This window comes from Pogona vitticeps, chromosome 6 (assembly GCF_051106095.1).
Source record: "Pogona vitticeps strain Pit_001003342236 chromosome 6, PviZW2.1, whole genome shotgun sequence".
Lineage (NCBI taxonomy): Eukaryota > Metazoa > Chordata > Lepidosauria > Squamata > Agamidae > Pogona > Pogona vitticeps.
Genome location: NC_135788.1, coordinates 66,929,796 through 66,945,817, shown reverse-complemented (window position 1 = coordinate 66,945,817; position 16,022 = coordinate 66,929,796). Strand labels below are relative to the sequence as shown.

The 16,022-nt window shown below is 38.4% G+C and overlaps 1 protein-coding gene across 4 annotated transcripts in view; it reads left to right on the top strand.

The window, feature by feature from the left end:
- The window catches only part of SEPTIN7 (septin 7), a 79,994-nt gene that overhangs the window by 43,159 nt on the left and 20,813 nt on the right, over nt 1–16,022 (top strand). For all 4 annotated transcript variants that reach the window (XM_078377487.1, XM_078377486.1, XM_073003786.2 and 1 more), the window contains 5 exons: nt 518–652; nt 7,489–7,606; nt 11,904–11,996; nt 14,863–14,959; nt 15,826–15,877. In XM_078377487.1, the coding sequence (XP_078233613.1) occupies nt 518–652; nt 7,489–7,606; nt 11,904–11,996; nt 14,863–14,959; nt 15,826–15,877 (495 nt within the window). The remainder of the gene's footprint in view (nt 1–517; nt 653–7,488; nt 7,607–11,903; nt 11,997–14,862; nt 14,960–15,825; nt 15,878–16,022) is intronic.

Below are 16,022 nucleotides of genomic sequence, written 5' to 3'. Positions count from 1 at the left end.
TTACTGTTGTCATTTGTGTTCTTGCCTCAACTATGATTTTTTAAATTTTCTCTGAGAAAGAGAGAGTGCATTCTTGTACAAGCATTAGAACTGATCTGCATTCGAAGAGCAATGGCTGTAATAAGGGTAGATGTGAGGCAATAGTATATGCTAAGAGGAGAAGGAAATTCAGTGGAATGTGTAGGAAGGAGGAGTGTATGAACAGTTTTGCCAGTTCACTTGAGACCAGTAGCTATTCTGTCCTCTGGTGAGTAGCAGATTGTATGATGTAGTGATGCTTCTTATTTACTGATAGTGCCAAAAATCAGTTAACTGGAAATGATAGTCATCAGGCTAGCTACAGTTCTGGCAAACATTAAGTGTTAAATACTACATAATCCCTTTCATCATCCTTGTAGCAGCATATCAGCAATATTTGGACACATATCATATAATTCTGTCCTTCAGCTTGCTCAGGTACAGTAGTTGTTTGAACTTAAATGAATAATTTTTAAAAATGTGTATTTGTATATTCTAGCTGGCAGCCAGTTATTGACTACATTGACAGTAAATTTGAAGATTATCTAAATGCAGAATCACGTGTGAACAGACGTCAGATGCCAGACAACAGAGTGCAGTGTTGCTTATACTTCATTGCTCCCTCAGGACATGGGTCAGTAGCGGATGTAACTTACCATTCTCTTACTTCTCTTTAAAAGTCTTCAAGCACAGACATTAATCTTACAAGTTATGATGTGTATCTAAATAGGAATTGCTGCTTTGGTTTAGTTCCTAAGTTCTTTCTCTGTCAAACTCTAGCAGAAGTTCTGTGTCCTAAATCTGGAGTAGGAGAATGTAAAGATTGTGTTTTAGATATTATTAATACATTTAGAATAAGCATCTTGGTTCTCTTAGTGCCACTTACCACTTATCTTAGGTTTGCAGCCTTATTTCTGTCAGAAGGTATTCCAAAAGATTCATCCTTTTTCCCCCACTGCATGTTGAAGGAAAGATTGAGCGCTTCAGTTTGTAATTAATACCATATACTGAACTTCACAGTGCCGTTAAGAGCTCCTTTTCTTTGTCTATCAACTTCATAAGGGTTCTGTTTGTGGGAAGGATTGAGTTGTAGTTGATCATGAGCCTTAAATATCATAACTAGAATTTGAAATAGAATCTCTCACATCTGATTATATGGTAAGAATCAATGTCTGTTGTAGTGTATATGAAGAAGGAAAAAGTGATCTTTAGATTGTAGTTATATAACAAAAAGATTCATAGAAAACACTGAAGAGTGATTACTGACAATGAAAATTATGCCTGTAACACTTACTGGTGAGCAACGCAAATGAGCAGATAGATCATCAACAAGTTCTCACATACGTATACACTACACATTAACAAGAGTTGGATGTAATTGTTTTTCATTCATAACTTTATGCAACATTTAAACAAGAAGAGCATAGACTTAAAGTTTAAACTGAAGATTTCAGTCAGCATTTCCAGTAATGGATCATGCAAAAGGTTACCTGACTAGCACCAGCCAGAAGAAACTTCTTCCACCTTTGGCTGAATTTTCCTTGTTTGTCTCACTGTTGCTAATGTTTAAAGATTGTAATACTTCTCTGGTTGTATTCTGACACCTAGAACTCAAAATGATAGCTCTAATTCTGAATCTGAAATAAAGGACAACTTGGAAGAAGTTGGAGACAGAGAGCTGACCTCAGTAGTTACTCAGTGTTTTCTGAATATATTCGTAGCTCACAGTGTCTGCCAGTCTTCATTATCAGCCATATCTGGATTCAGTTTCATTTGCTTCTCTTGTGTCAAATCCACAAATTCCAATCTAAAAGTTGGCTTACCAAAATCTTCCTTTCTTGGAAATGTATCATACTATTTTTATTGATAATTACTAAAGATTTTTTTATTTATTTACAAATATTTTTGCATGACCTTTCTCCTTAAAATGGACCCAAGGCAGCGTACATCATTAAAAGACAGTATTTAAAGCTAACAGTGAGTATACTAAATACTAAAAAAATTCATACAAATACCATGCTAAAAAAAAACAAAACAAAAGAAACATGAAAACACATTCAAAACAGTAACGTAGAGGCATCTATTAAAAAAACCCTCTGGCAGCCAGTCGCTGAGGGAAAGCTTGCCTAAAGATAAAAGTTTTTGCCTGCTTGCGGAAGAATAGTAAAGATGGAACCCATCTGGCCTCCTGTGGGAGGTAGTTCCAAAGTCCGGGATCAGCAACAGAGAAGGCCGTCTCCTATGTACTCACTAAATGCATCTGTGAAGGTGGCGGGATTGAGAGAGAGGCTATATAGTAGCCTAATCACTGCCAAAATATAAACATCCATCTGTTATACTTCTTTATGATAAGATTTATCTGCTCTCTTAACCATGAACTTGATCATTTTTTCATGGTAATGGTGTGGTGATGGTGGTTAGATTTAAGAAAGAAATTGTTTTACCTGGATGCATTGTTTTCATTGCATTTGGCCTTGTTTTTTTATGATTCTCCTAATAAATGAGAGTACCGTATTTGCCGCCGTACAAGGCGACTGGCCATATAAAACGACCCCCCCCCCCAACATTTCCACTCAAAATATAGAGTGGACGGCTCTGCTGCGGCGGTGGCAGCCCAGGGCTCTGCCCAGGCCCGCCCTGGAAGTTCCTGGCCGGTGGGGAGGAGGGCGAGGAACAGCGTACGCGCGCCAGCTGGCTCAAGCAGCGAGAGGGTGAAGAGGGGAAGGGGCTGGGTGGGCGGTGGGGGGGAGGAGGAGGAGGAGGAAGAGGGGAAGTGGGCGGGTGGCGGGCGCGCGCCAGCTGGCTCAAACAGCGAGACGGCGAGGAAGAGGGGAAGAGGCTGGGTGGGTGGTGGGAGGAGGAGGAGGAGGGGAAGCGGGCAGGTGGCAGTCGAGCGCACGCACGCCAGCTGGCTCAAGCAGCGAAAGGGCAAGGAAGAGGCTGGGTGGGTGGTGGGAGGAGGAGGAGGAAGAGTGGAAGCGGGCGGGTGGCGGGCAAGCGACTGCCTCCATCCCGACCGACTGCCCGCCTGCCTTCCTCCCCAGCGGCGGCTCCTTCCTGGCCCAAATGAAGTGCACCCGGCATACCAGATGACCCCCCCCCCCACTTGGAGGCATTTTTTTTGGCCAAAAAAATTGTCTTGTACGCCGGCAAATACAGTACTGCATTCTAAGTAGCTTGAAACTGACCTTAGGAAGAAGCTCAGAATTCAAGGAACCAAGAGTAGAATATATTTAGTGATCCAGCTGCTGGAATTCAGGTCTCATCAATTTATGGGTCCCAGTTCTGGGAGAAAGGAGGCATATAAATGACATACAGTAAATAAATAATATTTACATGGTCTACAGTTTATAACACCTACAAACAGCATATCAGTGCACTATTTCTTTGTGTTCTCAGCAGTTGATACACAGAAGCACATTTTTGTGTGAGAGATGGGCAGTTATACGATACATATGCTTACACTAGAAAGCAACATAAGGGTGGGGTTTGGTCTTACTTTCTAGTTTGGAAATCATTGTCAAATGCTTCTGGCCACTCATATGGAATATGAAGAAATTGCCTGAATCTGTCTTGTTGTAAATTTAGGGCAGATATTGATGGAAATTACATAACCCAACTTAAGACTTTTTGAAGTAGATATCTGACATAGTTTATACATCTTATATATCCTCTTCCATAATGATACATTTTAAACCAATTGAATACCACTTCAAATGCTTCAAAGAAAAGCTATTTTAAAGTACAGTAAAGAAAATACGTCAAACACCCAGTAATATCAGGAAAAAAGTCTTACTACTCTCCTATTTTACTAGATGCTGTAAGTAACTTGCTAGCCAGGATAAGAATATAGGATGCTTACAGGATTGGAGTATAGGGCCTGGCAGTCATTTCTTGTGAGGAATAACCCAACTGAGTTCATTGGAACTTATTTCCATATAAGAGGGCAGGATTACAATCTTTGCTGCAGAAATCAATCCAGATTCCTCAGATGAATAAAACTGTTTTCTTAAATTTCAGAACAGTGGGATTTCTGAATGCCTTCTAATTAAAAATTCCATCTTATTACTTTCTTATCTGTTTAGTTTAGAAAGCCATTTTTGCATTGTCCTCTGTTTATTATTACAGTATTTTGAAATCAAGAATAAATCGAACTGTCCCTTTCCTATCTCCAATAAAGAAGGGTTAAATGGGTAAGATGGTTCAAGCGAGATTCCATAGATGCATGATTTAAACAAAAGCACAACACTCTGTTAGTGCCAACCATCCAGTCCGGCTGGGAGGGTGTGAGGTGAAATCCATGTTTGTAAGTGCATTAGACAGATGACATTGTATTCCAGAAGTTTGCTGATTGTTTAGGACATAAATAATTAGATCTGAAATGGTGTAACTTTCTTAACATAGATGTTCCATGTACTGATCTATACATCAGGTACTTGAGAATTACTTGTACTCTGCTAGCACCTTGTTATAACCATTTTGTTTGTTTGCTTGCTTTATGCAATCTGCTTCCACTTATTTTAGATCATCGCTGCGCATTCCTTAGTCAATCAATTCCTAATTTTAGAATAAAACAACTATCAGTGAATACTGGGTAGAACAACTTTCTCAGCAGCAATAATTAAGCACTCCTTTTAAATAGTCTGCAGTTTAATATTAAATATAGCTTAGAGAAAAAAATCTCAGTTCTAGGCTAAATTACAATCATATGAAAAAAGAAAGTACACTCTTTGAATTCTATGGTTTTACGTATCAGGACATAATAAAAGTCATCTGTCCCTTAGCAGGTCTGAAAATTAAGTAAATACAACCTCGGATGAACAACACATGACATATTACACAGTGTCATGATTTATTTAACAAAAATAAAGCCAAATGGAGAAGGCATGTGTGAAAAACTAAGTATATCTTATGATTCCATAGCTTGTAGAACCATCTTTAACAGCGATAACTTGTTTTCTGTATGACTTTATCAGTCTCTCATATCATTGTGGAGGAATTTTGACCTAATTGTCTTTATAATGTTGCTTCAGTTCATTGAGGTTTGTGGGCAATTGTTTGTGCACATCTTTCATAAGATCCCGCCATAGCATGTCAGTTGATTTGAAATCTGGACTTTGACTGGGCCATTGCAACATCTTGATTCTTTTCTTTTTCAGCCATTCTGTGTAGATTTGCTGGTGTGCTTGGGATCATTGTCCTGTCGCATGACCCAGTTATGGTCAAGCTGTAGTCAGGCAGATGGTCTCAAATTTGACTCTAGAATACTTTGCAACTTGGCAAACCTAAGCTGTGCTGACGTGTTCTTTTAGAGAGAAGAGGCGTAACCCTTCCAAACAAACCATATTTCTTCAGTCTTTTTCTAATTGTATTGTCATGAACTTTAACATTTCATATCCTGAGGCCTGTTGAGATGTAACTTTTGAGGTTTTTGCCATTTCCCTGAGCTTTGCGTGGTGAATTTGTTTAGATGTCCACTCCTGAGAAGATTAGCAACTGCATTGAATGCTTTCCACTTCTGAATAATCTTCCTCACTGTAGAATGATGGACTTTAAATTGTTTGGAAATGGCGTTATAACTCTTCCCACATTGATGGGCTGCAACAATTGCTTCTCTAAAATAATTGCTGATGTGTTTCCTCCTTGGCATTGTGTTAACACACACCTGAATGCTCCCAAGCAGCAAACTGCTAAAACTTTGGCTTTTATAGAGGTGGGCACACTTGCTAATGATCAATTACTCAAGGGCATGTGGTTAGCAGCACCTGGCTGCTACTTAGCTTCTTAATTCCTATGAAAACAGAAAGAATGTGCTTAGTTTTTTACACATGGCTTCTCTGTTTTGGCTTTATTTTTGTAAAATAAATCATGACATGGTGTTAATATGTCACATGTTGTTGTTGCATTTGAGTATGTACCTAATTTTCAGATCTGCTAAGGACCATATGATTTTTATTAATGTCTTGATATGTACAGTGGTGCCTCACTTGGCAATTACCTTGTTAGACAAGGAAATCGCTTGATGATTAGTTTTTTGTGATCGCTAAACGATGACTGAATGGGCTTTTTTTCGCTTAATGTTGATCTGTTCCCTGCTTCGGGAACCGATTTTTCGCTTAATGATGATCAAAAACAGCTGATCGTCGGGTTTCAAAATGGCCGCTCACTGTGCAAAATGGCTCCCCGCTGTGCTTTAGGACGGATTCCTCGCATTACAGGCACCGGAAAATGGCCGCCCTATGGAGGATCTTCGCTGGACGCTGAGGTATTTCGTCCATTGGAACGCATTGAACCGGTTTTCAATGCATTTCAATGGGTTTTTTCATTTCGCTTGATGAGGATTTCGCTTAACAGCGATTTGAACGGAACGAATTATCCGTGTCAAGCGAGGCACCACTGTAATGTAAAAAAAAAAAAAAGAATTCCAAGAAGGTGCACATTTTTTTTCCACATGACCATATATAAGGGGTTCACCGAAGGCAGCAAATCTTTCCCCTTTGCTTGCAGGAAGCCCAGTAGTTAGGCTTGTTTTCCCCTGACCACTATTAGCATCCCAACAATTAAAGCTTACATATTAAATCTCCCATTATTTATTTAATAAGTCTTTATTATGGACATATTTTTCCTTTCCTCCAATAAGCCCAAGGTAGAATATAGTAAATAGTTCTTAATTTTTCCACTTCACCCTCTCATCAACCCTTAAAGGTAGGTCAGACAGCAGCTGCCCCAAAGTCATCAAATGAATTTTGTGACTCAGTGGGAATCCAAACCTGAATTTTCCAAGCCCCAGTTTGACATTCTTAAATACTACACACCACACTGGCTCTCATGCTATCATAATATAGCTGTCATAGCACTTTTCATGAGATATTCATCTATTAGTTGTTCTCTGCCAGTAAACGTTGGGTCATTGAATTCTGTGAGTTGTATGAAGCCGAGTTGCTTTTTTCAGTTCTGCCTATCGATTCTTGCCTTTAGTTCTTTATTCAGGTGTTGTTTTATAAAGCAAGTTTTCTTCTTATTACATAACCGTTTAACTTTGAAGAAGAACTTTAACAAAGGTTTTTTGAACATCTAGTTAAATGTTTACAAGGTCATCCCTATATATAAATCAAAATGAAAACTATTTCCTTAAATTTGTCCTCAAATCCCAATCTATATGCTGTGTGTATATAATTTGGGTAGCTAGAAATGTAACATATAGTTCTTCATTTTGAAGAAAGGATTCAAAATTACAGTAATCCTTTTACATTGATGTATAAAAAGCCTGAAAAGAGATTTTTGAAACAACTTAGAGCAAGCATTAACTAGGCACCGATGTCTCATTGTGTACATTAAGTTATGCAGGTTTTTCAGTTTAGGTGTTCAGAATATTCGTTATTTTCTTTGAAAAGCTTTTGTACACCTTATTTTAACTGTTTTGTTTGGAAGCCCTATTTGTAGAATCACACTTCTTGTTTCTTTTGTTAGACTTAAGCCTTTGGATATTGAGTTTATGAAGCGGCTTCATGAAAAAGTGAATATCATTCCACTTATTGCCAAAGCAGACACACTTACACCTGAAGAATGCCAACAGTTTAAAAAACAGGTGAATGGAAATTTTAATATTATATAAAATTGCTTTCTTCTTTATAATTATTCTACTTTCTTGTTCCAAAATGCAACTTCAGCACGTATTCCTCAGAATAATTCATAACACTTCAGCATGTGAATATGTATTTAGGGTGGTAGAAAGCGTCTTCCCTGAAGGCAAAAGGCATGAATAACGTAATGTAATTCCTGACAGGGAAGTGTGTTCACTGATCTTATCTCAACAGTGAAAATGTTCATTCTTCCCATGTAAGTTTTAAAAATGAATGCCAAACATTTGCCAAGTGGAGGAAAAAAGCATTATCAAACTAAAGCAACCTAAAGTATGCTTGAGATGTTACAGCTTTTGTGCAGAGATGTTGAAGTTAGTGATTCTTATCTGTCCTTTTTTTCTAGTTAGTAATAGTTGATCACTACTGTAATGTTTACTCTGTAAACTGATGTACTTGTTGAAAATCAAACAGTGCATTTGATTGTGGTTTGTGCATGCAAGTCTGTCACTACCTGTAAGACAAGTTGGAAGCATTAAGTGTAAATCAGTTGCTTATCACTGACAGAAAATGGAATTACCTGTACACCCTTTGCCTCCAAATTTAGCTTCCATTGTAATTATATTTTAGCTTGCACTTAGTAATTAAATTTAATTAAATTTAGCTTGCAATTAAGGCTTAAACTGTCTGTATTACAAATGGAAAGCACTGATTATTTATTAGCCTTCTGCCTTATAAAGAGAAAGTAGAAAGTTGTGTTTTTCAGATCCTCAAAAACCATTGTGAAGAATATAATCAGCATTTCACAATTTGAACTGTGCCCTTCTCCCAGTGTCAAACTGCTAATAGTGGGGTCAGCAACAATCTGTAGCACTGCATCCTCACCCCTAAAAGAAATGTTTGTGTTCATTGCTATACACTTTTTGCTGTTCACGCCCTTATATGGGGACAATTTTAAGCATTCAGAAGGGGGCACATTTTCTCCATGGTCCCTCAAGCATTTCACTGCTGTGTTACAAAGGATTTGTCAAGCTAGAGGATTTAGGATTGAGGCATAATACAAACCCTGAACCTCAACTAGAGGACCACCTAGTTCAGTATTCTGTTCTCCTTACAGCTGGTAGATTGCCATTGAGCCAGCCACAGGCAGACCGTCATATTCCCCAGCAACACTGTGCAAGGTGAATAGAGATGACCACAAGCAGGCTTAAATAGAACTATGTTTGCATTCTTATCTTTTCAATTTGTTCATGAATGATTTGTCCTGTGTTTTGAGGTTGATGGATGGTCATTTAATAAAGCTTGGACTTCAGTGGCTTCTGTTATTGCTTGCACTTGGATGATGCTGTAGTATTATCTCTAACTTAGCTGAGCTAAAATGCCTATTGATGGCTTTTATAGCTTAATGTAGTGAGAATTTATTATCTATTTTAAAATTATGTTTTTTCTTAATAGTTTCCATTGGATGTTAAAGAATAATGTTCTAGGGCAAGTCACACATTTCAGATATTTTGGATATTTTTTTCTGGATAGTATTCGTTTGGTGCTGTTAACATGATTTAACTTAGCTGATTGAAGTATGTTGGCAGTTGTCAACTTTCTAATATTTCGGGGAGGTATCATGACCCTTTGATCTTGCAGTGGTGCCTTGACTTACAAACGTAATTGGTTCAGGAAGATGGGCGTAAGTCAAAATGGTCATAAGTCGAAGCACCATTTCCCATTGAAATGCAATTAATCCATTCTGGCAGGAGAAAAAAAAATCACCAAAAAAATCACTGCAAGACTAATTGGAAACGCAATTAATCCCTTCCGGCTGAAGGGGGGGGGATAAAAGCAATCAAGCGTGCAAGACCCATTGGAAATGCACAGAAAACAAAGGGACCAGGTCCGAAATGCACAGAGAACAAAGGGACCAGGTTGGAAATGCACAGAGAACAAAGGGACCAGGTTGGAAATGCACAGAGAACAAAGGAAAAAGTAAGGGAAGCATGCAAGACCCATCAGAAATGGGGGAAAAACCCCCAAAGCAACCAAACTCCCCAAGACCTATTGGAAATGGGGTTGGGGAACCAATAAACAAACCCCCCAAGACCCATCAGAAATGGGAGAAAACACTCCAAAAAGCAACCAAACCCCCCAGACCCATCGGAAATGGGGGGAACCCCAAAAAAACAAAAACCCTGAAGACCCATCACAGCACAGGATATAACCCCCCCAGCCCAAAATCACGCTGCAAAAACACCCAGAACAGTTTTTTAAAAGCAGAAAACAGCACCTTACCTTACCTGGCAGCCTTCCCTAATTGCACACATGCTTAACTACTGGGGCAAAAGAGCTACAAAGAAGCAGCCTCGTTGCCACCTACAGTTAGAAATTAGAATTTCCTGCCTTTTTTCCTTGCCTTTTTCTGTTCGTAAGTGGAAGCTCTGGTCGCAAGTAGAAGCAAAATTTTGCGGCCGGAGCTGGTCGTAACTCGAAATGGTCGTAAGTAGGGACATTCATAAGTCAAGGCACCACTGTACTTGTATTTAAAGCTACACCCATTGCCCAGTTAATAGTATGATATTCCTGTTTGGAACAGTGCATTCAGTCAGAATGTAGAGAAAATCCAAGCATTTTTTCTGTCTCACATTTTGAGTGTCCCAGTTTTGTAGGAGATGCATGTGTACAGAGACTGCATTAGGCTTATTGGAAACTATAGACTGACTCCAGACTGAAATGTTGGCTTTGCCTCTGTTTTTACCTGTGTACCTCTGTTATGTTCACCCAATGTTAATGTATTCTTTTATAAGTAAATTGCCTCTTTTAGCCCTGCATAAAATTAGTTCATTAGGCATCCAAATTGAATCTCTCCTAATGCTTGAATAACAGTGAGCTTTTGGAGAATTTTCCCAAAGAGGATGCAGTATAAAGAGACAAAGGCTGAAATCCTATGCTGTAAATCATTAGCCAGAGCAATTTTTTACAAATAAAAACATTCTGGTTCCCCACCACTGTCCCAATGCTTCCATAGAATCTCCATTGTCATGGGAAGCCCTTGGGGACTAGGGTCAGGAGAACTCCATAGTTGTCAAAAATTACCACCACAAACTCATCTTGGCTGCAGCAATTTTTAGAAATTAAAAACGCTTCCACCCGTCATCAGTCTTATGCAGCATAGTTGAGTGAATGGGATTTCAGCCAAAATCTATCAATTCTAGCAAATAGAACTTGCTCCTCTATCATAAAAGTTGTCTTACTGCCGTAAGGAGCATCTGAACGCTGTCTAGCAGCACTCTGAACCATTTAGGCAGGAAGTATACAAAATGTGTTTTGTTTTTAAATGTAGGCTGTCCTGGCATGAAATTGGGGGCTTCAGAAATGCTCGTGTATTATGTCCGCCTCGGTGTTCTTTTAGACTGTAACCTGTATGAAGAACTAAAAGACTAAAATTATCTGCTTTGTATACATCAGGGTTATCCTGATGAGTGGCTTCTGGTGTGCCATCTATCACACCAGAATGGGTATGTTACTACCTAAGTTGCTAATTTTTTTCTCTGCTAAAATGCAAAAGCAGGTTCAGTTAATGAATAATGCTGAGGTGTTTTCTCCTGTCTTCTCATGTACTGTACACTGTTTGTGTTAAGTTCAGTTAATGATTTGTCCTGAATTTTGAAATAGATGCTATGAAGTACAGTGGATTCCAGCAGCAAAAGCTGCTCCATATTTTTGTTCCTTTCTCTGTGATCTTTTCTTCAGAGAAACTATAGGGTATAATTCTCTAAAATGTTGTACATGGGTAGTTTGTGTCTGGAGGAAAAGAGGTATGTTAGGAGAGGTCGGAAGAGAATGAGAGGAGACTAGGGTGCTGCAGGGCCTCTGAAGACTTCATGCAAGTTCATGGGCCATGGATTGTCCAATGCCTGATCTAATGCATAGATTAGGAGGGGGAAATGCTGCATAGTTAAGAATTCCTTGTGTAAAAATTACTGAGGAAATTTTACTGATAAGTTGATATTCATGTTAGTGTGAAAAACACAAACAGATCTGTTTGATTTGTATTCTTGCATTGAATGGACGGTTGGGCTCAGTGGACTTATAGGCCCTTTGATTCTATTCTATATGCTAGGTTTCTAAAAAGATCATGTAAATGAAACACATATGAATTGTATACCTGTTCTGACTAATTTTGTGGTGCTTCTGTTTCAAGTATTGGCAGAGATTAGTGTGATTTATGTGTGTAAACAGAGACCAAATAGCCTCCGTCATAAGCATGCCTAAATAATTATTTTAGTTTTCTAGTAACAATATTTTTATTTTCAGATAATGAAAGAAATCCAAGAGCACAAAATTAAAATATATGAATTCCCAGAAACAGATGATGAAGAAGAAAATAAGCTGGTTAAAAAGATAAAGGTACCTAATGTATCTTGAAGCAAAATGTTCACAAATGAATGTAACTAGCTTCGTATCCAGACCTTCATGGATGTCAGTGAAAGAAGCACAGAAGTCTATGAAAATGGGCTTCCTTTTTCACTTCAGTGGAAAGGGACCTTCATAAAGGAATGTAGAGCTCTCTGTTTTGAAGTTGGTGGGAAATACAGAAATATAATCTAATAAAGTACCTGTGTGTGCCAAAACTGCTGTGTCTTAAGTGTAGAAAGTTATGGAATAGCAGCAGTGGCATTTCTTGGAACGAATCATCTTTGCAGTCCCCTCTATATCTTCTTGAATAGAAAAGAAGCATTCACACTCTTACAATGGTATTTATTTTCTTGGAGAATAAAGAAGTGACTTGGTTAGCACTTTGAATGGGTTATATGGCTAATAAAATAAGTTTGTATGTCTGTGAAACTTTTCTGTGCCTATCGTTTCTGAAAAAGGTTTTTATTTTGCATATTTGCACATTTCAGAGGACCACTTCAAAATGTTTTGGGATTGATGTATGTAATATGGTAAACAGATTTATTTCTCTTAAACTTCATGACATTATTATTAGCTTTGGACAAAATGCCAGTCAGCAATCAGCAGTGAGCATTGGGCTCATTCACTGTCCCTCCTTCCAATGGAGCTTGCTGCTTCAGGGATAAGTTTGAAAGTGTTTGCTTCTGTTGAAGATTTACCACAACTCTTGTTGCTAACCAAATACAAACTGTGGTTAGACTTAATTAGGGTTACTTGAAACAAGCACATTTCAAACAGTGTCTGTTGTCCAACTTGTTTCCACTGAGATCAACTCCAGTTCAGGGTCATTAACCTAAAAAGGCAATAGAATTTTTAAAATTTTCTTTATATGAACGAGCAGCACATTACATGTTCACATAAACTTTGAAGTAAAAACAGTTCATACCTGATTTCTGATATCCAAAGGTTTGTGTACATTATATTTGTGTTCCTAATGTGAATTAAACCAAAAAAATGCCCATACGTAGCTAAAATATAATTCAGTGTTTTCCAATTTTATTTCTGTTAATTAATACATTAAAATATACTTCGTCAAATCAGAACCAATACCACCCTCTGGTGGCTGATTCCAGAAATCCTCATATAGATGAATAGTCAAAGATACTTAACCTCCCATTCTTTAACTTATTTCTACATCCTCTCATTCACTAGTTTTGAAGGCATCTGTGTGTGTGCGCGCGCGCGTTCGCGCATGTGTGCATCACTATCCTAAGCATATGTGTGTTCTTAGGATAGTGGTGGTAAATTATTCTATTATGTGATAATAGGATAAATGCCTTGTGGGCATTATTCAAATGTAAAAAGTTTTGGAAATCCTAATAATAAAATTTAGAAAGGGCATGTGATCATTAATGCATTAAGCCCAGGATTATCTGCTCTTTAACTGTCAACAGTTTTGAAAGGTCTGAAGCAGATATTTTCCTCTGCTGTTTGTGATACTTTTTAACTAGAAGTCCTAATTATATCCATGCAGATAGATTGAACTTAAGACATTTTACATGCAAAGCTGCCTCAAACATAATGTTTCAGAAATTTCTTCTCTTGTTGGTACTTACCGTATTTTTCTGTTTATAACACACACACCCCATTTATGACAAGCCTCCCTTTCCAACCCCCAAATTAAGAAAACTTAGCTTTCAGTATTCAACCTCTGGGCTCAGAATGTCGGACATTACATCTGAGCCTACAGGCTCCACCTCCAGTGAGGTGTGTTCTAGTTGGTTTGTTCATCATCAGCTGACGTCAATTCCATAAGGCTCATGACTGTAGGAAGATACGCCTCATGACTGAAGGAAGCCTGTTTACAGAGGCAAAGTATGTGCCATTTTGTTCTCTCCACAGCTATCTTAGCTTGTTGTTTAGCCATTAAGTCATGTCTGACTCTTCGTGACCCCATGGACCAGAGCACGCCAGGCTCTCCTGTCTTCCACTGCCTTGGTAGCTTCGATGACACTGTCCAACCATCTTGTCCTCTGACATCCTCTTCTCCTCTTGCCTTCACACTTTCCCAACATCAGGGGCTTTTCCAGGAAGTCTTCTCTTCTTATGAGATCGCCAAAATATTGGAGCCTCAGCTTCAGGATCTGTCCTTCTAGTGAGCACTCAGGGTTGATTTCCTTCAAAATGGATTGGTTTGTTCTCTTTGCACTCCAGGAGACTCTCAAGAGTCTCCTCCAGCACCACAATTCAAAAGAATCAATTCTTCGGTGGTCAGCCTTCTTTAGGGTCCAGTTCTCACTTCCATACATCGCTACTGGAAAAACCATAGCTTTGACTATGCGGACTTTTGTCGGCAAGGTGATGTCTCTGCTTTTTAAGATGCTGTCTAGGTTTGTCATCACTTTCCTCCCAAGAAGCAGGTGTCTTTAAATTTTGTGGCTGCTGTTCCCATCTGCAGTGATCATATAGCCCAAGAAAGTAAAATCTGTCACTGCCTCCATATCTTCCCTTTCAATTTTTCAGGAGGTGATGGGGCCAGTGGCCATGATCTTAGTTTTTTTTATGTTGAGCTTCAGACCATTTTTGTGCTCTCCTCTTTCACCCTCATTAAGCGGTTCTTTAGTTTCTCCTCACTTTCTGCCATCAGAGTGGTATCATCTGCATTTTGGAGGTTGTTGATATTTCTTCTGGCAAACTTAATTCTGGCTTGGGATTCCTCCAGTCAATTTTTAATGTAATGATTTTAGGAAAAAGTAGCATCTTATACATGGAAAAATATGGTAACTTGGATATTCTGTCCATTCAAAGGAATAATATGTTTATTGATCAATTGTCAGTACTTTATACATGAAAACAAGTATACTCCTTTCTCTTACAGGACCGTTTACCTCTTGCTGTAGTAGGTAGCAATACTATAATTGAAGTCAATGGCAAGAGAGTTAGAGGAAGACAGTATCCTTGGGGCGTTGCAGAAGGTAAGTGCATTACTTTTGGCACTCCAGCTGTTAGTGGAGTAGCTTTCATCAGATCCATCCAGTATAGATATTGGTTGGGGATGGTGGCAATATAGACAAATAAATACCTGTGGGGTCACAAATTTTCCATGTGTTTTAAGTTATATATTTGAAATACTTCACCTTGGGGCAGTACTATTGTCGAAATGGTTCCAGGATTAAGTTAATAGATTTGAGGGAGAGAGGAGCCAGTACAGGACCTATCCCTCCCAGATCTAAATGCATCTGTCTGGAGAGGAGGTGACTTTTTTTAAAGACCTGGAAGCTGTTGCCAATTTGAAGTAAGGAGTGATCAATTTTTGAAAGCATCCTGTCCTTTTCTGCTTTAGATTAAATATGGAAAAGATTTAAAGCACTTTTTTCATATTAACTGTGGATCTCCATTATTGTCTGTCATCATAGAAGTGATATATTGATGACAAAATCAAAGACTTTAGTATAGCTAGAAATAAACCCAGGTGTGTCCACCCCACAGCCTGGGAAAACTCTAGAATGGGGTTAGGGTTAGGTGGAAGCTACAGGTGGAAAAGAAGCACTACCCATGGCAAAAAAAAAAAAAAAAGCCAGTAGCTAATTTGTTTTTCTGTTGTGCATTTTCATTTGCACAGTCAAGAGAGCTGTCAACTTTTGTTTGTTTATTTCAATACCTTTGAGTACTTTTATTTTAACATAAGTTACATCTGACATCTTAATAAATGAACATAGACATGGTGACTAGATCTGTCTCGCCTGTTCTTTGGTTCAGTGATATTGGCAATTATGGTAAACAGTTTCATGTACTGTGGTAAGCACTCATCTGAATAAAATGAAGAATTTTTCTCTTACAGTTGAAAATGGTGAACACTGCGACTTCACAATTCTAAGAAACATGTTGATAAGGTAACCTTGATTAATGTGCAACATTAATTCCACAAGTTTCTTAATGGAATAGAGTTGGAAGGGGCCTATAAGGCCATTGAGTCCAATCTCCAAATCAAAGCAGATCTGACAAATGTTTGTCCAATTTTCTCTTGAATGCCTCCAA